The sequence below is a fragment of the Gekko japonicus genome, unplaced genomic scaffold (assembly GCF_001447785.1).
Source record: "Gekko japonicus isolate JY-2015 unplaced genomic scaffold, Gekko_japonicus_V1.1 scaffold1043, whole genome shotgun sequence".
In the NCBI taxonomy this organism is placed as follows: Eukaryota; Metazoa; Chordata; class Lepidosauria; order Squamata; family Gekkonidae; genus Gekko; species Gekko japonicus.
Genome location: NW_015160241.1, coordinates 106,170 through 133,394, shown reverse-complemented (window position 1 = coordinate 133,394; position 27,225 = coordinate 106,170). Strand labels below are relative to the sequence as shown.

Genomic DNA, 27,225 nt, shown 5'->3' with positions numbered 1-27,225 from the left:
TAGTTCTCGGCAATTTATGAGAGTGCAGGCATCACTGGGTGCTCAGCTTTAATATTTCTGGTGGGCCGGTTGTCAGGGCTGTTGTAAGAAGGTCCAGTTTCATGCATCCTGTCTTGAGAAGTTCTCCGTTTTCATGATGGAGCACACAGTGGCTTATATTTGCCTGGAGTCTGTGATTGCATTGCTTGCTATCTTGGGCAATATCCTAGTCATCTGGGTAGTGAAGCTGAACTCAGCTTGTCAGACAACAACCTGCCACTTCATTATCTCCCTAGCACTGGCAGATATTGCAGTTGGGCTTGCGATACCAATGGCCATCGTGGTGGATTTAAATGTCTCACTCCCATTTGAAGCCTGCCTCTTCATGTGCTGCCTGCTGGTGGCTGTTACTCAAACCTCAATCATGTCTTTGCTCGCTATTGCAGTTGACAGATACCTGAGAGTGAGGTTCATTACCCGGTGAGTAATTTTCATTAAAAGATATTAACTGTTCAAGGATGGCTTGGGTTCTTGGGTTTGAACATTTGGATAATATGCATAGGATTGTCTGTATTTACTGTTGGCAGATGCTGATTTGAATGTCTCACCTGTTGGGCTTGTACTCCCCATTTTCAAACTGATATGGTGGTACGGGGAGGAGACAACATGGGCTGAAATCCACACTCAGACAAAACCTTGTCAACCTTGGGCCAGCCTCTCTCCTTTTCAGCTTCACAAAGAAAAAAAAGGAAGGGGAGACTCAAGTATGCAGCCCTGAGCTACTTGGAGGAACAATGGAATAAAACTGTAACAAAGGGTAGGGTTTGAACTTAGTTACTGGCTCGAGAGGGGCAAATTTTGACTTGAGAACTTAAAATTGTTGGGTATAAAAGTAATATTCCTTTGATTTCTTCCAAGGAGATCAAGCCAACATACAACAAACATTGTGCTCCACCCGAACTATTTCTGCACAATGGTGTGAGAGAAGATTATACTGATAATGATCGATAGTGCCCAAGATGAGCTTAACAGAGAACAGATTTGAACCGGGCAGTACAATACTAAGCGTATGGAATTAATTGTTTTTTTTTTAGATTTGGTTGGTTTTAAGATGTGATTTTATTATGTTTTAATTTTTTAGCTGCCTTGGTGGCCCTTGTGACGGCAGAAAGGCAGGCTTTTGTAAAAAGTACTCATAAAAACAAATGTATACAATCTGGAACCCTTAACAGCTTTTTTAAAAAAACCTAATATTATTTGATATGGAAGTCTATTTTTTCCCCTTGCAAACAGGTATAGGATAATAACCAGTCAGAAAAGAATTCAGATGGCTCTGGGAACAGTCTGGCTGTTGTCTATGCTGGTGGGGTTTACACCTATCTTTGGATGGGCACAAAAAAACTCAACAGGCTTTGGAAACTCACGCAACATGGAATGCCGTTTAACTGGAGTATTGAAAATGGAATACATGGTTTATCTTAGCTTCTTCATCGGCACCCTCATCCCGTTGATCATCATGGTTGTCCTCTATGGAAAGGTCTTCTGTATCATCCGAGCAAAGCTAAGGCAATGGTCAACAGATGTTGGAGGAACAAAAACGTTTTACAGGAAGGAGTTTAAGACAGCCAAGTATTTGGCTTTGATCCTCTTCTTATTTGCTGTATGTTGGCTTCCACTGTGTATCATGAACTGTATTCTGCATTTCTACCCTGCCCTTAAGATCCCCAATGATGTGTGGTACATGGGCATCCTTCTCACCCACTCAAATTCAGTCATGAATCCCATTGTGTATGCTTTCAAGATAAAGAAATTCAGGGAAACGTGCTTCCAGATTTTAAGAACTTATACCTTATGCAAGAATCCAGAACATGCAATTAACAGTACATCTTAACATGGGAAGTTGTCAAACCTTTGCTCCTGCAAGCTGAGCATTGCCAGTCCTGAACAACACTAGCACTCTGAATTGGCAGGCAGAACACATTTTAAGGCCTACTGGGAGCTTGTTCTTAAGTGGATGCCAGGAATCTGAACTTGGGACTTTATTTATTAACAATATCTATACAACAATATTAGCATCATTACTTACAGCCCGATGTAACCCAGACCACGATGGTAGCTGACTGATGTATTGCCGGGTGCTGCTCATGCCCGCCATCACGCAGGAACTATTCCAGCACTAGCACTTTATAATGGTTTTTATTGTTATATTGTTATGATTTTACGTACATCAGTTTTAGTTGTGTAATATCTTATGTAAACCGCCCTGAGTCTGCTACGTGGGGAGAACGGGGTAGAAATCAAATAAATAAATTTATGCAAAGTATATTCTCTACCAGCGTGTTAGTCCCTCTCTAGTACATTAGAGCAAGACATAAAACTGTGCAGAAATAAGCACTATACTTTCCAGGCTTGGTCACAGTGTTAACTCGTGTTCTTTAGCATCCTTTTACCCATTTGTTTTCTCTTACAGTGTAGAAAGTTCAGTTGTAAGCTCTTTGGAGCAGGGATGGACCTTTTTTCATGCATCACTCTGTGCATCAGAACATACAACACTGATGCTATACTATTACCAATTCTTCACAATGGAAAATTGTGTCAGAATGATGTAGTGGTTAGAGGGCTGGACTAAGATCCAGGTTCAGCCCCTTGCCCAATTCCAGCATGGAAGTTCACTGAATGATACTGGGTCAGTCACACACACACACACTACTCTACCTAACCCACCTATCTGATGAAGTGTGGATGCACACAAAAGTTTATACCCACAATTAAACTTTGCTCAAACCTCCTTCACAGTTATTGGTGTGAGGATGAAATGGAGGGAGAATGATGTTGTAAGCTGTGCCCCTCGCAGTAAGGGCACAAAGTAGGGTATAAACATCTAAATTGCATTGTAACCACTCGATGCAGAATTTGTACGCTCAGTGAGTTTTGTCAGCAGGCCACCAAGCCACTTAAGGAACAAGCACCACTGTGCTGTTTCTCAGGACCACTCCACAAATGTCATATCTTTAAAACACAAGTATATTATAGAATAATGGTTCTACCCAGGGGTCGTTTCGTAGAAAAAGAGCTAGGGGAACTCATTAGCATAACTCATTAGCATATGCCACACCCCCGACATCACCGGAAGTGTGTCATAAGGCCACACACCCCGCCCCCAATGGTCCCGGCCTCCGCCGGCCTTGCAGCTCCACTGCCGAGCCCCATGAGGGGTCCGGTGGTGGACCTGCAAGGCTGGCGGGAGTGCAAGGAAGCCCCGCGAAGGCCCTCCCTGGCCCCAGGCAGGCAGGGGTGTGAAGAGGCAGGGAGGAAGCAACTTACCCTCCCTCTTCTCCTGCCTCCTCCTGGCTGAATGAGGGCCGGAAGCGGGGTGGCTGGAAGCAGGGGGCGGGGCTTCGTCATGTGCCCCACCCCCGTACCTCACCCGGGGGCGACCCCCGCGATCCCCCCGAAATGACCTCTGGTTCTACCACAAAGCAGGTGATAGAAAGGGCCCCATGGACTACTGAAACACTAGGATGAGTGTCATTAATGATACTCTACTTTGGAATCTTAAAATGTTAGAGGTGCTGGCCTAGGACGATAAAAATACAAACAGAGTAGAACAAATAGTCTGACATTTAAGCCTTTAACAGCAAGCTGCATCTGAAGAAAGGAACAAGTGAAACTTTTCATCACTGCCTGCTAATGGATGAAGATGTAACTGCTGTTAAAGTCAGTGTGGTGTAGTGGTTAAGAGAGGTGGACTGTATTCTGGAGAATTGGGTTTGATTCCGCACTTCTCCACATGAAGACTGCTGGGTGACCTTGGGCCAGTCACCCAAATATTCTGAAGCCCTTGATTTGAATCCAAAGTTGTGATTGGCTGGGAGAACAGCACTTCCACTGGCAGAAGAGAGGAGGGTGATGTTAGATTGCCAATCCCCCTGCAGATCCCGAATTTACCGCCACCAATGCTGATCCTAAGTATTCCTTGACTCCTAAGAACTGAACATCAGAGATCTTAAAGGGCTGCAAGTGGGGGAGGGGGCTTGCTGTGCCTCATTCCACAGGTAGTGTTTTGAAAGTACCCCAGTATTCATTTAATATGTGTTGCAAGGCAAGTAGAATAGATTTTCAAATGCACACATAGAAGTCAGACTCCTGTGAATCTCTTTTAGGCCATAATCTTAACTATGCCCTTAGGTACACAAGTCTAATTGCATTGGACTGTGGTAGAACCTGCATGCGCTTCTGTGATTTAGGATTAGATCTTTGAAAACCATATTCCACATCTCACTGGCCCTCAGTTTGCAAAATGAAACTGTTGAGAAGGGAGCATCCATCATTTAGGGGACTCAAGACATCAAAGTAGACTATGTAGTTCCCTATTTCACTGTTTCTAGAAATGTGCATGTGTGAACACTATCAAGTCACTTCCAACCAACGGCAATGCTGTGAATTAATTACCTCCAAAATGCCCTATCATTAAAAGCCTTGCTCAGGTCTTGCAAACTGAGGACTGTGACGTCCTTGGATGGGTTCAGTCTTCTTTTTTCCTGCCACCTTCAACTTTTCCTAGCATGATTACCCTTTCCAGTGACTCTTGTCTTCTCACAGCGTGATCAAAGTCATTCTAGCTTCTGGGGAGAGTTCAGGCTTGATTTGATCTAGAACCCACTTGCTTTTTTGGGAGTCCATGGCATCTTTAAAACTCTCCACATTTCAAAGGAATCAACTTTCTTCCCAACACCTTCCTTCAATGTCCAACTTTCACACCCATACAAAGTAATGGGGAATACTATGGTATGAATTAACTTGATCTTGGTCACGAGCAACACGTTCTTATACTTAATCCTTTCTAGCTCCTTCATGGCTGCCCTTTCCACTTTCAATCCCCTTCTGATTTCTTTGGTTGCAGTCTCCCTTTTGGCTGATGATGGAGCCAAGGAAGAGGCAAGAAATAAATATGCATCTTCATTTTGTATTACAAGGACTTTGCTTTCATATCATCGCACCATGCTAAGATGTGTAAAATATTAAATAATTTCTTACAACATGTATATTCTATGCTTAGCTACAGCATCACCTCTCACGCATGTCAGGTAATGTAGATAAAAGAATGGTAGTTACATTGTGCCAAAATATTTATGATTTTTTAAATAAAGGAGTCTTTTTCACATGAACCAAACAGCCATTTAAGGGAGCATGAAAACCATTCAGGATACCTCATCCACGTTACTATATAATGCCCATAAAAAGCACCTTACATTTCCCCTCAGAATGAAGCTGAACAGACCCAGAAGGTGCTTGTGATCAAACTTTCTCCACTGACTTGTAAGAGCCTACAATTAGCTATACAAACCAAACAGCAGACTCTCAAGTTTTAAGTTTCCACAGTTATAGCTAATGACACTATAGCAGTAAGACACACTCTTTGCTTTAAATTTTCCCAAGAGACAAAGGAATAAGACTTAAGTATTCTGCATTGCCCTTTCCCTCTCCCCATGAAAATAAAAATAGTAAATTCAATTAAAAAGTAATAAATGTGTATAACTTGTGCAAGATGTACAGTATGGACTTTCCAGGGGGAAAATTACGCTACCCTGCTCTGCACTGAAAATGTGTACACTCAGCCAGCCAAAGCTCCACTGTATAAGAGGCTCATCATTTCCATAAGGTCTAATTTGCTCTGACAGGGCTAGATGGTAGTCCTAAATGGTACTATCCTATCTTACAACTGTGAATCTAATTTTTGGGTTCTTCGGTTCATTTGGTTTACATCCCAAAGCAAGTGTTGCAAAGTCATGAATGGAAGATTTGCTCACTTACCGTGAAGCTTCCTTTCTCGGTAGTTTGGCAGTGGGACGGTCCGTACAGCTGGGATAAGCTCCTCCCTCCTTTGAAGGGTCGGCTCCAAGCTTTGATCCAGATGGGGAGGGGTTTATCCCCTGGAGACTTCCCAGGTCATGCACGAGCCCTCTGTACCCCATCTGGATAACACCAGAAGGAAAGATACCTCCCCAAACCAGAAAGGCTAGCATAAAATTAACTGAACATGCCAAATACAACAATCCCCTCAACTACTAAACAAAGGTTAGTTCTAGGGAGAAACATCGCCCAACGGCCTGCATTCAGAAGTGACCCCTTCGATCCCGAATCTGAAGCGGTTCCCACCAGGATCTTAAGATAGTACTGCGACACGCACAACAAACGCAACTGAACAACCCCCACAAACTGGGTGGGCCGGACCATCCCACTGCCAAACTACCGAGAAAGGAAGCTTCACGGTAAGTGAGCAAATCTTCCATTCTCCAGTGGTTTGGCCAGTGGGATGGTTCGTACAGGTGGGACGTACAAAAGCAAGCCCCAAGGGAGGGAACATATCACAGCGTTTACAGGGGGTGTTGCAGAACCCTATGGCCAAAAGCCGCTTCTGCTGACGCTAACTTGTCCACCCTATAATGCTTAGTGAAAGAGTGAACTTATTGCCAGGTGGCTGCTCTACAAATCGTCTCCAAGGAAGGAAATGAACGATATGCCACTGAGGTGGCTGCCCCCCTCAAAGAATGGGCCATTATTCCATTTGGCCAGGATTATGCAACCCTTGATCCATCTACTAAGAGTCGAAGCTGACACTTGCTCCCCTTTTTTTGACTTCCTGAAAGACACGAAGAGAGATTCAGACTTCCTATCCTGCTTAATCCTATCGATATAATAACTAAGCGCCCTCCTCACGTCTAGACAGTGAAGCTATTTTTCCCTATCATGAATTGGATTGGGACAAAAATCAGGTAAAATAACCTCCTCTGATCTATGAAACACAGAGTTAATCTTTGGAACAAAGGCAGGGTCCAAACGCAGGACCACCTTATTTCTGTGAAAAACACACAGGTATTTATTGATTGACAGCGCCCTGAGTTCAGACACCCTACGCACCGAAGTAATGCCCACCAAAAACAGAGTTTTAAAGGTTAATTCCTTCATTGAACAAGAGGCCATCAGTTCAAACGGTGGCCTACAAAGAGCTTTAAGGACAATATTCAAATTCCAAGATGGGAATCTATGAATCTGGGGAGGATTGATCAACGAGGCACCCCTCAAAAAACGCTTACCATGAGGGTTATGGGCCAACGACCTCCCAAGCTTAATCCCTTGGACAGCAGAAATGGCCGACACTTGTCTTCTCAGCGTGATAGCGCTGAGCCCTTTATCCAGCCCATTTTGTAGCAAACACAGAACCCCTTTAACCGAGACTCTAAAAGGATCTATCCTATTCTCCAAACACCACGAGTAGAAAACCTTCCAGGTGACATTGTACATTCTATTGGTAGATTGCTTTCTGGATGCTAACATTGTGGACACCACCTCGCCAGAGTATCCAATGGATGTCAACATTTCCCACTCAATCTCCACACTGTGAGCCGAAACAGTCCCGGTTGAGGGTGTTTCGCTAGCCCCCGGGACAGCAAATATCCCTGAAGGGGCAGCTGCCAAGGTTCCTGGACTGACATCTTTTTAAAGTCCTGATACCAAGCTCGACATGGCCAACAAGGAGCCACCAGCACCACCTCTGCTTGTTGTTACCGTATCTTTTGAAGCACCCTGTGCAAGATCTGAGTGGGAGGAAACGCGTATAGTAGTCCTTGTGGCCAATCGCAAGTCAGAGCGTCTGTTCTTCTGGCCAGCTCGCTTTTTACTCTGGAACCTTTCTGTTGGCTTCCGTCGCAAACAGATCCACTGTTACTGTCCCGAATTTGTCGCAAATCTGCTGAAACACTTGCTCGTTGAGCTCCCATTCTGATTGATCCAGTCTCCACCGGCTCAACCAATCTGCCAGTACGTTGTCCTTTCCGGCCACGTGTGTCGCCTTTAGGGATAGGAGATGACTCTCCGCCCAAACCAAAAGGTCTGTCGCTTCGTTGTTCAAAGTTCAAACTCTGGTTCCTCCTGCCTTTGCCGTCATGTTGTCTGTCTGGACAAGAACATGACGACCGGCCAACTGTTTGTGGAGCCTCCGAAGGCCCAACTTTATTGCTCTTAGTTCTAACCAGTTGATACTTTTCAATGTCTCTTCCGGAGACCAAACTCCCTGAAACATCTGACCACCCGCATGAGCCCTCCACCCTGAGAGACTGGCATCTGTGGTCATCAGCACTTTTTGAGGTTCTCTCAAAGGACACCCCTGGGAAAACCTTTGTGGAGTCATCCACCACGAAAGCTCCGATTGTACCTTCTCTGTCAGTTGTATCATCCGGAACCGTTTGCATGCTATTGCTGCTTGGCAGGGAATCAGGAAGCTCTGTAGCAGGCGGGCGTGGAATCTCGCCCAGGGCACTATATCCTGGCAAGAAACCAACATGCCCAGAAGTTTGGCAAGTGTCATCAATTCTATCCTGTTTCTGCCTAGGACATTTGTGAGCAGCATTTGAACCTTCTGCTCTCTGTCCTGAGAAATCACTACTATGTCCCGGACCATGTCTAATAGAACCCCCAATTGAGTCAAACATTGGGTAGGCTGCAGATGACTTTTCTCCAAGCTGACCACAAAACCATGTTCTGTCAGAGTCTGGACTGTAAGTTGAGATGACTGGACATTCTCTTTGAACGATGCTGCCTTGACAAGCAGATCGTCTAGATACGGAAACAGTTCTACCCCTTGGACTCTCAACACCGGCACCAGAGGAACTAGGACTTTGGTGAAAACCCTCGGTGAGGACTTTAGTCCAAAGGGGAGGGCTTTGTATTGGAAATGCATACCTGCATACACAAACCAAAGAAACGTCCGATGCTCCAGATGGATTGGTATATGCAGGTAGGCCTCTGTCAGATCCAATGATGACAGGTAGTCTCCCTTCTGAATAGCTAGGAGGATGGTTCTTAAAGTTTCCATCCTGAACTTCCTGTCCCTGACATGCTGATTTAACCATTTGAGGTCCAGAATGGCTCTGGTGTCCCCATATCTCTTTGGCACCAAAAAGAATATGGAATAAACTCCCCTCCCCTTTTGATCAGAGGGTACCCTCTCTATAGCCCCAATCTCCAACAGGTGACGAATTGCAGCAATCATCAACTTGTGCTTTGTCCTGTCTTTGTGTTTTGAAATCTGCATGAACCGGTTTATGGGTTTGGAAGAAAACTCCAGTTTGTATCCCTGGGTCACAATGTCTAGGGCCCAATGATCTGTGATTGATGCCAGTGGTTTGCGAAAAACTGAAGTCTTCCCCCAATCCCCAAATGTCTTGTGGACCTGGAGTAGTCATGCCGAACCACCTTTCTTGGGTTGCTTGTTGGAGGTCTGATCTCCTTTGGGATGTCCAAAGGTCTTGTTAACATGAGATCTGGGTTGCCACTTGGCTTTAAAGGCTCTAGAGAAAAAGTGCTTCTGGCCCCTTTTCTGGTCTCAAAAAGGCTGGAAGCGCTTTCTAGGCTTACTGTCCCTCTTTTTGGATGGGAGTACCTTTTTCTTATCTCTATCCTCAACCAAGTACCTGTCCAAGCCTTCCCCAAAAAGGTTTACTCCTCTAAAGGGAACGGAGGCCACTTTGGCTTGGGACGAGGAGTCTATGTCCCAATGATGAAACCAGTTATTCCTATGTGCTGTAACGCTACACGCCATGGCTCTGGCTGAGAGCTACAAGGCGTCTAAAGTGGTGTCTGCGGCAAAAGCCACCGCCAAGGCAATTTTCTTCAATTCATCTTTAAATTCTTTTGGCACGCTGCAGTCTGCAGAAGCCAAATTTTCCGCCCAGTCATAGGCAGCCCTGGCGAATAAGGAACCTGCAGTAGAAGCTCTTAGCCTTGCTGCTTTGTCTCACCAGGCTGCAGCTCTCAACCGCACCCCCGAGGACACAAAAGGGGTAGGCCCTCCACCCACTGGATGGGTAAGGCCGGCGGGAGGCTGCCGAGGACAAAACACCCAAACAGCTCTGGTTGGGGACCTCCCGACGTAGCTGGGCCCTCCGTCTTCTTCGCCGCCAAAGTTCTGCACCTCCAGTGCTGCAGCTCAGTAAAAAACAAAAACTCTTCTTTCCTTCTAACTTTAGGTAGCTTAAAGAGCAATGCTGAAGCACATCCTGCTGGTAAGCAGGGCCGGCAAGAACTGGGAAGTCTCCAGGGGATAAGCCCTTCCCCGTCTGGATCAAATCTTGGAGCTGATCCTGCAAAGGAGGGAGGAGCTTATCCCAGCTGTACAGACCGCCCCACTGGCCAAACCACTGGAGAATGTCCTCCAAGAAATAACAAATGGAAGATTTGAAAGGAACAGGGAAGCAGGTGCTCCCTCTAAGCTGTGGAGTCTTGTGAGCAAAAATTCTACTTTGTGAGCTACTGGCATTAAAGTTGTGAGCAAGCAATTTGGCTACTGCATAAACTAGTTTGCTCTGGAGCCATCCTTCCTGAGATAAGACAAAAATGTCTGAGCCGGAGGCTAAAAAACTGTGAACTGGCTCACAATAACTCAGCTTAGAGGGAACACTGGAATGGAGTCCTCCATATTGCTTTGCCACGGTCCGCAACCGCCCTTGGGATGATGCCACCTTCCGCTGTCGTGATGAGTAGTATGGAAAAGACTCTTAAGCCTCAGAATGAGAGGCGAGGGGGTTGAACCACCCATGTCCTCCTCCTCTTGCCTAACAACACAAGTGGACCCAGTAATTTGTAAAGTCAATGACACAGGAAAGATTTACTGTACAAGTTCAAACTGTTAAAGACACATTAACAAGTCATATAAATTTCTACTTGATTTTACTAGGTGAACTTCATCCGAAGACAGAAGCCCAGTCACAGTGCCAAGGATGTTAAAGATGGAACGTTTCGACTGAACGTCTTTTTCAACCATCCTAATGAAAAAGAAGAAAGCTTTTTACAGATTTTTTACAAAAACCGGAATTGTTGAAGACACCTGATTACAATACAACAATAAACACAATTGTTTGAATGTACATACAATAAAACCCAATTGTTTGAATATACATACAGTTTGTAGTACTATTCTTTACTTCATGTTTCCATTAAAGGTACAAGTTATCTACAAACAAAAATCACATAACCTTATTATAGCTTACATGTTTGTTTAAAGCATAACCTCAATCCCTTCATATAAAATTACTTATTTAAATTTCTCTTACCTAAACTGGCTGAGAGCAGCTCCCAAATCTTTACAGCATTTTATTCGGATAGCAAATCTTAAACATACAGGTTCAAACTAGTTCCTTATATCCTATTAACCAGGTCACATGATATTGGATACTGGAGGAGCCACCTTACCAACAAACTTAAAGTACTAGAACATTATTCCTCTATTCATCTAAGTGCAATCATGCCAAAGCAGTGTGCCTATTTGCTGTTAAAGAATCATCAGGACAAACTCCCAGGTTTGTGTTTTGGGGGGGGGGGGCGTTGAGAGGGGGGGGAGAGAGAGAGAGAGAGAGAGAGAGAGAGAGAGAGAGAGAGAGAGAGAGAATTCTTGGAAGGAAGAGAGCTCCTCCATAGAATCCCATAGCAGCATCGCTGATACTGAGGTCCCCGTACACGGGCTTGTATGCGATGGTATCGGGGAATCCAGAAGAGACCCAGCCGCCTTCTCCTCCCGCCTTCCGGTTCCTCCGTCCTCCCGAACTACGAGACGCGAACAACTGCTCGTCCAACGCAAACGACGGCTCAGAAGAAACGGACGACCGCCTTGGCATGGAAAAAACAACTGTGCATTTCCTTTCTTGTTGGCTGCTTTCTTGCGGCGGAACAGAGCAGATGGCTTTCTGGTAATGATGGAGTAAAAATTAATTACTGGGTAGGGTTCTTTCTTTCTTTTTTTTTTGTTAAACAGTAAGCAATGATTGTAACTCTGGATAGGAATTTAAATATCCAGTTGCCAGGACTACAGGAGGAAAGGCACACGCCAACAAACAAACATGGAAAAAGCAACCCCAACTGTTAAAAAAGAGAGAGAGAGAGACGGATACTTTCATGTTACTAGGGAGTGCATGTTTTTGGACAATAGGGAACCCGCACTGTCAAGGAAAGGATGTTCCATCGCTGTCTGTCCTGTGATCCCAAAAGAGCTTTCGAATTCAGAGGCAGGACAATCTCTAAAAGTCTCAGAGAGTGAGGACAGAAAACAAGGGAGAGGCCCTGGCTCGGTGGCAGAGCACTGGCTTGGCATGCAGTAGGTCCCAGGTTCGATCCCCGGCATCTCCAGTTACAAGGACCAGACAGTAGGTGATGGGAAAGACTGACCTTGATATAATGGTCTGATTCAGTATAAGGCAGCTTCCTGTCTTTACATTTACTAGGGAGGGGGACCATGGCTCAGTGGTAGAGCCTCTGCCTGGCATGCAGAAGGTCCCAGGTTCAATCCCCGGCACCTCCAGCTAAAAGGATCGAGTCATAGGTGATGGGAAAGACTTACCTTGATAGACCAATGGTCTGACTCAGTATAAGGCAGCTTCCTGTCTTCACATTTACCATGGCTCAGTGGTAGAGTTCCTACCTGGCATGCATTAGGTCCCAGGTTCAATCCCCGGCATCTCCAGTTACAAGGACCAGACAGTAGGTGATGTGAAAGACTGACCTTGATAGACTAATGGTCTGATTCAGTATAAGAATTACTGTACAAGTTCAAACTGTTAAAGACACATTAACATGTCATATAAATTTCTACTTGATTTTACTAGGTGAACTTCATCCGAAGACAGAAGCCCAGTCACAGTGCCAAGGATGTTAAAGATGGAACGTTTCGACTGAACGTCTTTTTCAACCATCCTAATGAAAAAGAAGAAAGCTTTTTACAGATTTTTTACAGATTTTTTACAAAAACCGGAATTGTTGAAGACACCTGATTACAATACAACAATAAACACAATTGTTTGAATGTACATACAATAAAACCCAATTGTTTGAATATACATACAGTTTGTAGTACTATTCTTTACTTCATGTTTCCATTAAAGGTACAAGTTATCTACAAACAAAAATCACATAACCTTATTATAGCTTACATGTTTGTTTAAAGCATAACCTCAATCCCTTCATATAAAATTACTTATTTAAATTTCTCTTACCTAAACTGGCTGAGAGCAGCTCCCAAATCTTTACAGCATTTTATTCGGATAGCAAATCTTAAACATACAGGTTCAAACTAGTTCCTTATATCCTATTAACCAGGTCACATGATATTGGATACTGGAGGAGCCACCTTACCAACAAACTTAAAGTACTAGAACATTATTCCTCTATTCATCTAAGTGCAATCATGCCAAAGCAGTGTACCTATTTGCTGTTAAAGAATCATCAGGACAAACTCCCAGGTCACATGATATTGGATGCTGGAGGAGCCACCTTACCAGCAAACCTAAAGTACTTGAACATTTTTCATCTATTCATCTAAGTACAATCATTCCAAAACAGTCGCATGATATTGGATGCTGGAGGAGCCACCTTACCAACAAACCTGGTGGCTCCTCCAGCATTCAATATCATGCGACTGTTTTGGAATGATTGTACTTAGATGAATAGATGAAAAATGTTCAAGTACTTTAGGTTTGCTGGTAAGGTGGCCCCTCCAGCATCCAATATCATGTGACCTGGGAGTTTGTCCTGATGATTCTTTAACAGCAAATAGGTACACTGCTTTGGCATGATTGCACTTAGATGAATAGAGGAATAATGTTCTAGTACTTTAAGTTTGTTGGTAAGGTGGCTCCTCCAGTATCCAATATCATGTGACCTGGTTAATAGGATATAAGGAACTAGTTTGAACCTGTATGTTTAAGATTTGCTATCCGAATAAAATGCTGTAAAGATTTGGGAGCTGCTCTCAGCCAGTTTAGGTAAGAGAAATTTAAATAAGTAATTTTATATGAAGGGATTGAGGTTATGCTTTAAACAAAACATGTAAGCTATAATAAGGTTATGTGATTTTTGTTTGTAGATAACTTGTACCTTTAATGGAAACATGAAGTAAAGAATAGTACTACAAACTGTATGTATATTCAAACAATTGGGTTTTATTGTATGTACATTCAAACAATTGTGTTTATTGTTGTATTGTAATCAGGTGTCTTCAACAATTCCGGTTTTTGTAAAAAATCTGTAAAAAGCTTTCTTCTTTTTCATTAGGATGGTTGAAAAAGACGTTCAGTCGAAACGTTCCATCTTTAACATCCTTGGCACTGTGACTGGGCTTCTGTCTTCGGATGAAGTTCACCTAGTAAAATCAAGTAGAAATTTATATGACTTGTTAATGTGTCTTTAACAGTTTGAACTTGTACAGTAATTCTTTCCTGTGTCATTGACTCCTCCTCTTGCCTGACAAACCCGTTTGCAACTGGGATTGCCAGCTCTTCTTCCTCCCAAGCCTGTTGGAAGGAGCTCCCTTTTATACCCCCTCCCCTTCCTGCCCCTTAACAAGCATGGCTTCCCATTGGACCTCCCTCCCCTTTCAGCTGGCTGGACGGTTCCCAATTAGTCTTGTGCCATAACCCCTCCCTGGGCCTCCTCCCAGTGGGCTGGGCCGCAGCTGGGGAGGGGGTGGGGCAGAACAGCCGCTCGCTGCCTGTTCGCTTCACTTGGACCTGCTGAGGCATCCACCCACCCTTTCCCCAGCCAGGCTGCCTTGGGAGTAGAGGCAGGCCTCCTCTTCTTGAGACTTGCCTGGTCAATGTGGGGTCTTGTGAGCAAAAATTCTACTTTGTGAGCTACTGGAATTAAAGTTGTGAGCAAGAGATTTGACTGCTGGATAAACTAGTTTGCTCTGGAGCCGTCCTTCCTGAGCCAAGACAAAAATGTGTGAGCCAGAGGCTCAAAAACTGTGAGCTAGCTCACACTAACTCAGCTTAGAGGGAACACTGGTGATAGCTGCAGCCGATGGGGTGGTGGTGCTTTTGCTGGCCTCCTCCTTACCTCAGGTTTCTCCAGCCTTTTCCCATCCTGCTGAGGCTGCACTTCTGAGGCTGTCACTGCTAGACCAGTTCCTTCCGGCTTCTCCGCAGGCTGTTCATGCCTCCTGGCTGTCGTCATCACTGCCTGCCATTCTACTGGGGTTGTGGGCGTGCTCTGCCGTCTCTGGCCAGTTCTTGCTGCCAGTGCAACAGCCACCTCTCTCGTCATGGTTTCTGTTGGCTCTCCCCAGTGGGTAAGTTAGGTTTGCCCCAAAAGAGTCCGGGAGTTGGAGCTTTGGCGGGGTGGTGTTTGGGACTGTGGGTGTGGCCAAGACACGCTTGCCGTTAACTACTAGTTTGCTGGATACCTACTGTAGTGTATAAGAACAAGACTTTAATCACAAGGTAGTTTCACTCCAGGATCTACAGGCATATTGTTTACTATGATGAGCACCTTCACATCCCAAAGTGAGAGATGAGCTTTCAAGTGCCATCGAAACCCTTATGTAGTTCTTTACTTTTCAGCTTGGGAGAAGAAAAGTCTACTTCCCAAAGCTGGGGGAGGATTAATGCCAGGCACAAATAGTGGATGATTCCTGGAATCCAAGATCCAAATGCAAGACGGACAGTAAATACAGTTAGGGGTGAGAAAGCAGCAAGGACCATTTACTCCAATATATAGAGGCTAATCTGTCCTTCATTAGCCATCACTTTGACAAACCTGTAATGTGTGCCAAATTCTGTTTAGTGTAAAGGGCTGAGGATGGACAGTAGGTTAAAAACAATTTTATTAATTTCACTTCTTCGCACTTTCATTTCACTTTCATTTGTTCAAGTCACAGACATATCCCTGAGTCCCTCTAAGCCAAAATTAAACTGCCACAGGATGAACAAGACGAAGGAATGCGACTTATTCTATAGCTGCAAGAATGAGAGCACAACAATGGTACAGATGTTTTAATTAAAGATATCAATCATACAGTTTATCAGGTTGCAAGTAAATGCCGCATTCAGACAGCTGCCTGTGCAGACCTAGACAACATCTTTAGGTCCAAAATGCATTTGGCAATGCTCTCCTTCTCCTGCAACACAGAAGCAAATGAACAGCTGTCACCAGATTATACTAGAGAACTAGCAAAAAATTAAGACAACCTAGTATGAGGTCACACTGCTTTGAAGTTATAGGTCACGCATTAGTGAACAATTATGAAAGAATACCTAATTCCATCAATTACAGTCAAGACAAAGCTTCCTTAGGTTTTGCCCACGTGAGCATCATGGAAAAATTTATCACTCTCAAGGGAGACCTAGGAGCTTAATGCTATATTTAAGGACATACAAAAGTTATATTAGTACTACAAAGCCTTCTTAAAGTATCATGAAGATAACGGAAAACCTATTAGTCCAGCCCTAAAAAACATCCCTGGACAAGGTCTTCCCTTTCAGAATCAAGGGACTAGAAGGAGTGTGATGCTTGCAGCCCAGAAGGGCTCTACAGATGTACAGAGCAGGTAGGCATAAAAGTAACCAGAAGTAACTCCACTGGGGCTTCTTTTGTGCACTCCTTTACTTTCTCCCCAATGAGTAAGTGACAAGCTACTCTGTACCTCAGTTCTGTAACAGATATGTGGTTTCCCCACACATTGTAATTTCTGGAACAGCTAAACTACGTAAAGGTTCTGGCCTGCAACCAGATCAGTATCTTCTGTAAATTTATAGCCATTAACAACAGCCTGTGCCAGCTGCAAAAGGATATGATCTATGGGCCAATCATGAGAACATATCACTGATTGATGGCCACCATTATTTTAATAAAATGACTACCACCAGTATCACCCAATGTGTATAGCACCCTATAATGTTGGTTTGTTTTAGATGATTTTAGGATTGTTTAAATTGTTATTGATGTGTTTTATCTTTTTATGTAAGCTGCCCTGAGCCGGCCTTGGCTGGGACAGCGGGATATAAATCTGATTGATAAATACAAAGAAGTTAGGCATGACTAAACCCACTGAAATGAACAAAGGAGTAACTGTGTTGGATTGTGATCTTCTTTTGTAATGCCTTAAACAAAACCACTGAGTATTACTGTAAACTTGATTTGTTCACATGTGTAGTAATTAGATCACAAATGTCCTTTACAGCTCCTATAAAATCTTCCTCTATTTTGTAATAATTTGGTCAGTTGACAATTTTGTACTTGTCAATCTCTAGCTTCCTGCCTGAAGCTAACAGTATATGCAGAAATGAAAACATCAGCTTCAGACATATCTGAGTCAGTGACACCCATCTTCTTCACAGCAAAACTTTGAAGAATTCTCATGCAACATCCTAAACATTAACCTTAATAATACAGTTACAAGTAGACATACATGATAATAACCATTTCGTAATTACCTGCTGAGCTGTTATACTCTTCCTAACACTTTGCTCCACCCAGCTGATCATGTGATCTTGTTCCTTGCGTCGCATGAAATGCTGCACAGCTACTTGATAGTCTAGCCGCTTCTTCACTTCAGTATATACAGTGAGCAGCCTCTCCCTATAGTTGGTCTCCAGCAGCATAGCTATATTGTTCTAGATGGGCAAAGAAAAATAATCTTCCATTGCAGTTCTTCCAATAATATTTGCTTCACAGCAGCACTATACCATACATACCCAGAGTATTCCTCTCCCTTAAAGTTTACAGAGAGATATTTGTCAACCAACACCATAAATGAAGATGCCATCAAAATTGCTCCCATTGTGATATTAAGCTAATGAGATACAGATCTTTGGTTTGCCATTACCATGAATTTATAATAAGAAAAGGATCCACAAGTGCATTCATTTTCCCATTTCTGGCAGGCATAACCCATTAGGAAATAAAGCTAGAAGTCTCAAAATTGGTCACCAGCTTCAGGAAGATCATGGGAGTTCCACTGCCAAAAATAAAGGGAGTCTGGATATCCTGGCCCTGATTATGCCCAGACATCTGGTGGTGTGCACAACCACAAAATAGATGCCATGGGAGGCAGAGCCAACTACACACCAAGAGGAGTCCAAGCAAAGGGAAGAAGAGGTGTAATTTTAAAAATGTACCGGGAAAGAGCAATGACAGAGAATAAAACCAATACTGTGGTGACAGCTGCTGATGAAGCAACATTATTTGATCAGCATTGCCAATCAGAGCTTTAATGGCCAAACAGAAGCTCTGCTGGATACAAGCCCCACCCGGACCCATTCCCGAAAACACTTGGTTGGGTACAAGGAAAGGTGTTGGTGGGTGCCATGTGTCAAGAACTTTGGTTCATTCAAAATGGAGTTCTGCTTCAATAGTCTGGTTCAGTCTGGCTGTGGCCTGCCCTTGTTAAATTTATTGTCTTTAAATCTCCTAAATTTCACATGGACGTGCTGTAAAGAGGGACCATCCTTGCACCTACAAGATAATGTGTTTTCCTCTCCAGCCTTGGCTTCCCAATTAACATTCCAAAGCAATTAAGTCCTGTGGGAAAGGGGTGGTGGTGTGAAGCTGCAGATCACATCACTTGCTCTTCTGACATGACCAGAGACCAGTGAAATCATCCTTTCATTGATTGGCCTACTTGTGTCTATAGGATATTGCTTGAATCCTGATTGGTGCAAAGGCCTAGCAATAATATAGGATTCCAGTGATAAATTACCTACCTAGAAACTTATTCAGGGGGCTTGATTGCGTTTGCATGTTATGCTGACATGTAACATTGCCTTCCTCACCTCTGGCCATCTCGAAGCACTTGCTGCTGAAGCCAACCAGCCTGGCATTTGGGACTCTGGAGACGGAGTATGCTTTGGACCCAGAACATTGAATGGGTAACATCTTGCCTTTTGAGAACTGAGAGTCTAAAGTATTCAGTTAGCTTCTTAATCTCTAGTTTTATTGTTTTCCCTCACAGTAACCTTTTAAGTAAATTTGCAACTTTTTAATAATACTCTTTGCACTTAATAAAAATATATTTTATTCACCAAACTCTGGTTCTTTGTCTCTGTGGCTGCAATAAGACAAACTAGTGCCTAAGACTGGCAGATTACCTGTATAGTAATCTTATGGGTTTCCTGCTGTGAGTCAACCTCACAGGTTAGAAGTCTGTCTTTTGGCTCCTGACTCGGACTGGAAAGGACTGGTGGTAGCCTACCCAGGTTAAAGGTAGGTGCCTTTAACACCATTTGTAGCCAGCCTCTTGGTGAAAACGATTCCAGCCCAGGTTGGGCAGGGGAAGCCTTTCTGACACCATGGCACACACAAGCACCACTGGGGACCCCACTTCAACACAATAGTTAATTGTTTCTTTACTATTAGTAATCCCAAAAAATGTTTCTAAATATCCATAATATTTATGAACAGTACTTCCAACATTATATCTTCTTGAAAACTGGAAGCCCTTCTAACAACACAGAATAAAGCAAACCAAATCTGGAAATATAGGTATAGAGGAGGGAATGACAGAGAAGAGACAGGCGATTAATTATCCATTTTCTCCACTACATCCTCATACGAAACCATAAAAGATTAAAATCTGAGTATTCTCCTAATAGCTCAGATCATCCAGACTATTTTTTATCATGAATCTCATAATTATATCTGCCATTAATGTCAGAAAATCTTTTACTTCATAATTTCTGCTAACATTTTGACACTGCAAACACAATTTCTTTCTTTTTATATTGAGCAGGGCAGTAAAAAGAGAGGTAGTTTTAAAACACCGAAATACTTTTTCCCAACAAAATTTCAGAATATTTTTCACAAGAGTTACTGTATTGTGCTATCACAGATTCCAATTAACCACAAATTAAAGATTCAGAAGCGCCTGGGATTTAGAGAAAGGGCAAAACACTAGTTCAAAAAAGAACTTATATTCTGTTTTATAAAATAGTTGGATGAGGTCCACAGGGTCCCTCAAAAGAACTTTCCATAATGCCATTCAACATCTGTAAAATTACCAGCAATGCTTATATTTTTGCAATACCATACCCGCTTGGTATCAAAGAGATAATGGCGACCCTCAACCCTCCACTGTTCTTTCTTCTCATCCTCAATTGCTTTCTCCAAGCTGTTTATCATACTATCTTTTACATCTGTTAAAGTAGCCATTTGTTCCTAGAAACAGAGAGAGATTAGACCAGATTAATTTGAAAAAGTTCCAGCTCTGCACTTCCATGCCAAGAAGATGACAAAAAACCTCCAGGATCCCCAGCCAAACTACCCTGGAGAAAAATTGCTTTCTGACCCAAAAGTGGCGATCAGCATTTCCCTGGACGTGTAAGAAAGGGCCACAAGAACGAAACACTGAATCAGCCTTTTCTGCCCTCCCTTCTCGTGATTTGCCATCTAGTCTAAAAACCTTCAAAGAAGGAGAGCCCACCACCACCTGAGGAAGCCTGTTCCACTGTCAGGAAGTTCTTCCTAACGTTTAACCAAAAACTGTTTTGATTTAATTTCAACCCACTGGTTTTGATCCGACCTTCTGGGGCAACAGAAAACAACTTCACACCATCCTCTATATGACAACCCTTCAAGTACTTTAAGATAGGTATCATATCACCTCTCAGCTGCCTCCTCTCCAGGTTAAACATACCCAGTTCCTTCAACCTTTCCTCATAGGACTTGGTCTCCAGACCTCTCACCATTTTTGTTGCCCTCATCTGGACACGTTCCAGCTTGTCTATATTCATTGGTTACTGATCAATTCAAGGTTCTAGCTACAAATCCCTTAATGGCATTAGACCCATGTAGCTAGAGGACCACCCCTCTTGTTATGTTTCCTATGAAAGCTCCGCTCATCAGAACAAAGCATTGTGGAGGAGCCACCACGCAAACAGACAAAATTGGCAACTGCCACACTATGGAACAGTCTGCCTAAGGCTATTAAGAAGGCCCTCCCCATGCTTCTGTCCCACAAAATGTGCAAAACAGGTTTTTTCTAGAGAGCATGCTTGTAGAGGGAATAAAGCTACGCTATAACGAATCAGCTCAGGAGATGACTTCTATTAGGGATAATGTAGGTTTTTTTCTTACAGTTCTTCAATCCTAGCTTCACTGAATTATGTTGCTTTAACTAGGAATCTTTGCTTTTAGATTCAAGTATTATTGTATTTTGTAATCAGCTTACTAGTAGAGCTGTACAGTCAATCATACTTGTAATCCACCTTTAGTCTCAGTAAGAAAGGCGGACTACAAATGAAAAATAAATAGAAGTAGTAATCGTTACACTGCGTTATGCAACACAAACGCTGTACTTGAACATTTATAGTACAGCATGAAAAACAAATTAAACCTGAAAGTGTTAAAACATTCAAAATCCTGAAAGCTCAGTAGTTTTGAGGGGTTTAAAATTCTTATTACTGTAATGTACAATTAACACTCACTTTTCTCTGAATATTCTGAGAATGCATGCTAATGAATTAAAAACAAACAGTAACTAACATTTAAACTAAAGGGTAAGTGTTGAATTGCACTGAAGAAAATATTATTGTACTAAAATAAGCTTAATCATTCATTATGTGTGCAGGGGGGAGATGGTAAGATTAGAAATGTGCATGTATAGTTCACACTATTTACAAATACAAAAAAAGGACACATTTTGACTGATAACAAAGCTTTGGTGTTTTATGCATCATGCAGGCTACAATATACTTGCAAATATACCACTAGCAACTAGTGTTCCCTCTAAGCTGCGTTAGTGTGAGCTAGCTCCAGAGCAAACTAATTTATGCAGTAGCCAAATAACTCACTCACAACTTTAATGCCAGTAGCTCACAAAGTAGAATTTTTGCTCACAAGACCCCACAGCTTAGAGGGAGCATTGCCAGCAACATATTACAGCATACAAATTTAGTACTGACAAACTTTACTAGTGGTAGCAATACAAAATGCTTCTTCTCTCACCTCAATGAGCTTGTCAGCAAAAGCTGCAACATTACCACCATACTTCTTAATTCCATAGATGAGGATTCCCACAATAGATAAACCAGCAAGTGTTTCATGGTTAATTACGTAAATTTCCTTGGAAAGAAAATAGAGCAGAAGCCCAGTTCCCAACATATAGGGGCCTACAAGCAAGCAAATGAGAAATAACAAAAACAAACCTTACATAAACAAGCAAGATATTCTACATAACAGAAACTGAGCTTTTTCAAAAGAAAGCTATTGTACAGGAACTTTAGAGAATTCCTAAAATCTGCATTCATACAGATCTGTCAGAGACAGAAAGCTCATAGTCAATGCTAAGAAAAGTTTCACCCTTCCAATTCTACCAACTTATATAGACTTATAAAGGTGTACCTCTACTTAAGATTACACTATGTGCTTTCTACCCTGGCAGTTTTTTTGAAAAAGGTGTTTGTCATTAACCCGGAATGACTTTGCAGAGGTCCTTCTCTGTTGACTTCACCAGTTGTTAACATTGAATACCATATTTTCAGAAGATCATGCTAAACCACCACACTAATAAGACTTTGGGATGGATCCAAATGACAGCACAGCACTTTTGCGAACTAAGGAGGAAAGTGTAATTTTTGCTAATCCCACTCCCTCCCCCCAATCCACTGTTCCTCTGATCCTCAAGACATACTTTTAGGGGGTTCAGTGGGCTGCAGCAAGGGGAGAAGGGCATTCCCATTCTACCAGCTCAGCTTCACTGGTGGTGCTTAGATCCAACCCTGTGAATACCAGGAACTGCTCTTCCCCATAACAGTATTCAAGTAAGCATGTTTGCTGGCAGGCATACTAACCTGTGACTCCTGTTTTAGGGTACAGAAACTGGAAAAACTCTTCAGGGATTACCCCATGACGGACTTTACCGCCTGTCTCAGGTAGAGGTGGCAAAGGAGCCAAGTGCTGCTGACTAGTGTGAAGTGGTCTTGAGACATGCACCGCTCTGCAGTAACAAGGGCAGAGTGATGCAATAGTAATTCCTTTTACAAAACGTTTTCCAACACAAATCAACAGGATCAAGAGAAATCCCACAAGAATATTATATAATTAAACATAAAGTGAAGGCAGGAAGTCATAAGAAAGATATGAGAGCAAGACAGGATGAGCTATTCTGTGCTGACAGAGAAAATGATTCACATCTCTTTTGGCAGGTTATCCATGAGAGATATGCAACATCTTTATTTATTTCTTAAATTTATATCCCACCCTCCCAGCCATGGCTGGCTCAGAGCGGCTTACAACAGAATAAAAACAGCAAAAAATAGTATAATGATCATAAAACCATATAACAATTACAACATTAAAAGGTGCCAACAGATAATAATCCAAATACCATTAAACAGATAACAGTTTAGCATTACATTTGGGATGATGCTCAAACTTCAGTGCCTTCCTGGTGGTCGATCCCAATCTAATATTGTGTGGCTGGCTCAGGCTGCTTTGAAGGTTACAGGGGGCAGGGTGGTTCCCCTGGGGCCGCTCCTAGTTGAATGCCTGGCAGAACAGCTCTGTCTTGCAGGGCCTGAGGAGCTGCATAAGGTCCCGCAGGGCCCTGATCTCATCCTGGAGCTCATTCCACCAGAGAGGAACCGCCACTGAGAAAGCCCTAGCCCTGGTTGTAGCTAGCCTGGCATCCTTTGGTCCGGGAAGGGTGAGTCGATGTTGAGACCCTGATTGCAGTGCTCTCTGGGGAACATGTGGGCAAAAGGCAGTCCTTCAGGTATGTAGGTCCCTGACCATAGAGGGCTTTAAAGGTAAGAAACAGCACCTTAAAGCGAACTCGGTATGCTATCGGTAGCCAGCCTTCAGCACAGGCTGAATGTGCTCCCGTATTGGGAGGCCCATCAACAGCCTGGCTGCAGCATTTTGCACTAGCTATAGCTTCTGAATTAGCAATAAGGGCAGCCCCATATAGAGAGCATTTCAGTAGTCCAACCTCGAGGTGACCATTGCATGGATCACCATCACCAAGTCAAGTTCAAGGAAGGGAACCAACTGCCTAATCAGCTGAAGATGGTAAAAGGCAGACTTGGCAGTGGCTGCTACCTGGGCACTCCCAAACTCCTAACCTCCGGCGCTGGCACCTATGGACCCCCATCGAAGGTCGGGAGTGGGATCCCTACCCCCAAACCACCCCGACTCAAGCACAGGACCTCCATCTTCGCCGGATTCAGTTTCAGTCAGCTCACCCTAAGCCAACCAGCCCCGTCTTGTAACGCTAGTCAAGATCTCCCGGTTTGGAGTCGGACCGGCCACCCAACAACAGATAGAGCTGGGTTTTATCGGCATACTGGTGACATCCCAACCCATGTCTCTGTGCAATCTGGGCAAGGGGGTGCATGTAGATGTTAAATAACATTGGGGACAGCACCGCCCCCTGAAACACTCCACAATCAAGTGGGTGACTTCGGGAAAGCTGTTCCCCCAGCGCCACCCTTTGTCCCCGGCCTTGGAGAAAGGAGATGAGCCATTGCATTGCAGGGCAGGCCCCTGAATTCCAATGTCGGTGAGGCAGTGGGCCAGTAGCTGAAGGCAGGATTTGGGATTAAACCACTGCTTCCAAGTAAATTTAATAGAAGATGAAGACCAGAGAAGACTGGGGGTGTTGGGGGATCACAGTGGGAAAATGTAGGGTGGTAGTCGATTTCCTTGGTGATCTCCCATCCAAATACTGACCAGGGCTGATCATGTTTAACTTCCGAGATCTGATTAAGATTGGGCTAGCCTAGGCTATCTAGGTCAGGGACAGCTCAAGCAGGATATGGTTATAGTGAGGAGGAGATTACAAAGGTTACTGATGAAGCTACCACCTTCAGCAGGTTGGCGCAGTTTCAGGCTGTGAATGGGATGTCAGAAGTATGCTGATGACAGCCAACTATTTCTGTTAATCTGTGGCCAACTGGATGCCACTCCTGTGAATTTAGCTGAGGGTTTGGAGGCCATGTTGGGGTGGTTAAAGCAGAGCCAGTTGAAACTGAATCCTGGTAAGACGGAGGCTTTGTAGTGGGGGGGGGCACAGTTGGGTAGCCAGCTCCCAGCCCTTGACAGAGTGCCCTTAACACCGGCACCAACCATCAGGTGCCTGTGCGTGACTCTGGATGCCTCCACAGGTCACGAAGGTTTCTCCAACTATGCCAGGTCAGGCAACTAGCTCCCTACTTGTCCCGCCCTGACTGAACCATGTTAATCCATACAACAGTCACCTCCAAGACAGACTACTTTAACTCACTCAACATGGGCCTACCAGCTGATCCAGAATAAAGCCGTGTGGGTCCTTACTGGGATCCTCTGGATGGCACATATTCAACCTGTGCTGTGCAAGCTGCACTGGCACCCAGTGGAGCACCGGATTAAGTTCAAGGGGCTGTTTTTGACCTTTCAGGCTCTTAGTGGTCAGGGACCACCTCTCTCAATATGCCCCGAAGAAGAGCGTTATGCTCAAGAAGAACCTCCTGGTCCAAGAGAGATCCAGTTGTCCTCAACCAGGGCCAGGGCTTTTTTGGCCCTGGCCCCTACCTGGTGGAACTAGAGATGTAAAATTTCCGGAAATTTTGAAGCTCAGAAAAAACCCGTTTTTTTCGGGAAAAAACGGAAATTTTTGGAAAAATTGAAAAAAATGCTACATTAGCATTTCTTTTGTCTTTTCTAGATTGAAAGTCATTCTGTTACTTTAGGAACATAAAATATGACTATGGACATTTTTACTTGGCATGAAATGATCATAACTAGAATATTAAAAATATAGTGTATCCAAACAATTATTACAAACAGAATACCCATCCACATGCAGAAACAAAACTGAAATCTTTTAATTTTCTTCTGACAATAGCACCTCCTAAAGGAAGAAATGCATCTTGTTCTTGCATTGGAGAGTTCAGTTTGTAAGCTAGGACTTGCTTGTCCTCAGTGCACAGAAATTAGATCAATCTGATACCATATATATATAGATTAGAAATGATTTGGAAAATATTTGAACACCTTGTCTTAGAATATTTTATTCATCATGTTAAAATAAAACGTTCCATCGTCAATTTATTTTATTTTTTCAATTTTTCGGAAAAAACATCTCTAGGTGGAACTGGGATTGGCTCCTGAGAACATCCGAGCCCTGCAGGATTTGTTGTCTTCCCATGGGTCTTGTCAGGCAGAGATGCTCCACCAGGCCTTCAGTTGAGGACAGTGACGGCACAATTATGTGATCTGGCACTCTCCTCTTACCCTTTATGTATCCCTCCCCTCATCTTTTATAATTTTCTTCTGGGAGATCTGCAATGTGCTAAACCAGGGCTGTTGCTTTTTTTGTTGTTGGCTTTAAGCTACCTTGAACCCTACTTGCAGGGCAGGGCGGCCTGGAAATCTAATAAATAAATAATAGTCAGCATGGACCCCATATCTAATTCTTAGCCAAATCTGAACATCTTTGTGCTTGCTGTTACTGATGGGACCATGACTAAAGTACTGATCTGAGCTCAAAAAGCTGACTGTTCCTCTGGCACTCCCGCGTTAGACTTGAGGATGTGCACAGGAGAACAGGGAAGCAAAGATCATCAGTAGCCCAAAGGCCCCAATAAGCGCTACCGACAGTTTGCACAACCACCAGACATTCAGCAAGATCTTCTATAGAGGTTCGATCATCGGGAAGCAGCGTCCCGTCGAACGGCTAAGCACCTTGCACAGAAGAAAACAAACAAAAACAAAACGGGGGAAACCGGGGCCAGCCACCCGCGGTAAATCCAGATACCCGGAACGAGGCCGCCTACAAGATCCGACACCCACCACCAACAGCCCGAATGCCCCGAGCTCCCTTTTGCGCCCGTACTCACCCGGCGGAGAGGGCGGGCGCCAAGCTCCTCAAGGCGGCAGGGGCTGCAGAACGAAAAACAGCTAGTCACAGGGCAGCCGAAGGACGGCACCCGCCCTCCACCGACCACCCCGCGCGGCCCTCGCTTACCCAAGCCACGCAAAACCAAACGGACCAGCATCGCGTCTCCAGCGGCGCTGCCCTCCCTCACTGTCCCTATGACCCGCCGCCCGCTGTGGCAGTAACAAGATGGCGGCGCCCGCTAGGGAAGTCTCGCGAGAACCTTCCCCTTCTTTTCCGCTACAAGCTTTCCTGTCACGAACCGTCTCGAATTCAATCCCGCGAGTGCTGACAGAGCCACGCGAGAACACAACACTGAAGAGGACTATGGGACTGAGAAAAATGATTACTTCCGCCCAAAGTAATAACTTTACATTATACCAGTTCAACCAGCAGCCGTTTGCATTTAACACAATTGTTAATTCAGTGTGAAGAGCCGGACTGACAAAGGAGAAGTTATTTTTCTCTCACAGCATGAGCCTTCTTCACGGGTTCATATCACGAGAATACCGAACATCTGATCTGACCTTATACTTCCTGCTCTTTGTGACGGGGAGGGGGGAGAATACTGA

At 43.9% G+C, this 27,225-nt stretch overlaps 2 protein-coding genes across 2 annotated transcripts; one reads left to right on the top strand and one right to left on the bottom strand.

Annotated features, from left to right (window-relative positions):
* Positions 1–136: 136 nt before the first annotated feature.
* On the top strand, positions 137–1,870 carry LOC107112251 (adenosine receptor A3-like). Its single transcript, XM_015413359.1, has 2 exons — positions 137–459; positions 1,273–1,870. The coding sequence occupies exons 1-2, from the start codon at positions 137–139 to the stop codon at positions 1,868–1,870; spliced, it is 921 nt and encodes a 306-aa protein (XP_015268845.1).
* A 13,912-nt stretch (positions 1,871–15,782) lies between these two features.
* Positions 15,783–26,916, bottom strand: ATP5F1 (ATP synthase, H+ transporting, mitochondrial Fo complex subunit B1). Its single transcript, XM_015413419.1, has 7 exons — positions 26,744–26,916; positions 26,616–26,658; positions 22,590–22,735; positions 21,745–21,908; positions 19,831–19,956; positions 17,238–17,417; positions 15,783–15,922 (listed from the first exon to the last, which is right to left on the bottom strand). The coding sequence occupies exons 1-7, from the start codon at positions 26,772–26,774 to the stop codon at positions 15,851–15,853; spliced, it is 762 nt and encodes a 253-aa protein (XP_015268905.1). The 5' UTR covers positions 26,775–26,916; the 3' UTR covers positions 15,783–15,850.
* Positions 26,917–27,225: the final 309 nt, after the last annotated feature.

Bases quoted from the DNA above. Each gene is read 5' to 3' on its own strand.
- ATP5F1 (XM_015413419.1), bottom strand. From the start codon at position 26,774: ATGCTGGTCCGTTTGGTTTTGCGTGGCTTGG. The intron at 26,659-26,743 runs GTAAGCGAGGGC...TTCGTTCTGCAG, and splicing joins TTTGGTTTTGCGTGGCTTGG to CCCCTGCCGCCTTGAGGAGC. The intron at 22,736-26,615 runs GTGAGTACGGGC...TTGTTACTGCAG, and splicing joins GCGCCCGCCCTCTCCGCCGG to AGCGGTGCATGTCTCAAGAC.
- LOC107112251 (XM_015413359.1), top strand. From the start codon at position 137: ATGGAGCACACAGTGGCTTATATTTGCCTGGAGTCTGTGATTGCATTG. The intron at 460-1,272 runs GTGAGTAATTTT...CCTTGCAAACAG, and splicing joins AGAGTGAGGTTCATTACCCG to GTATAGGATAATAACCAGTC.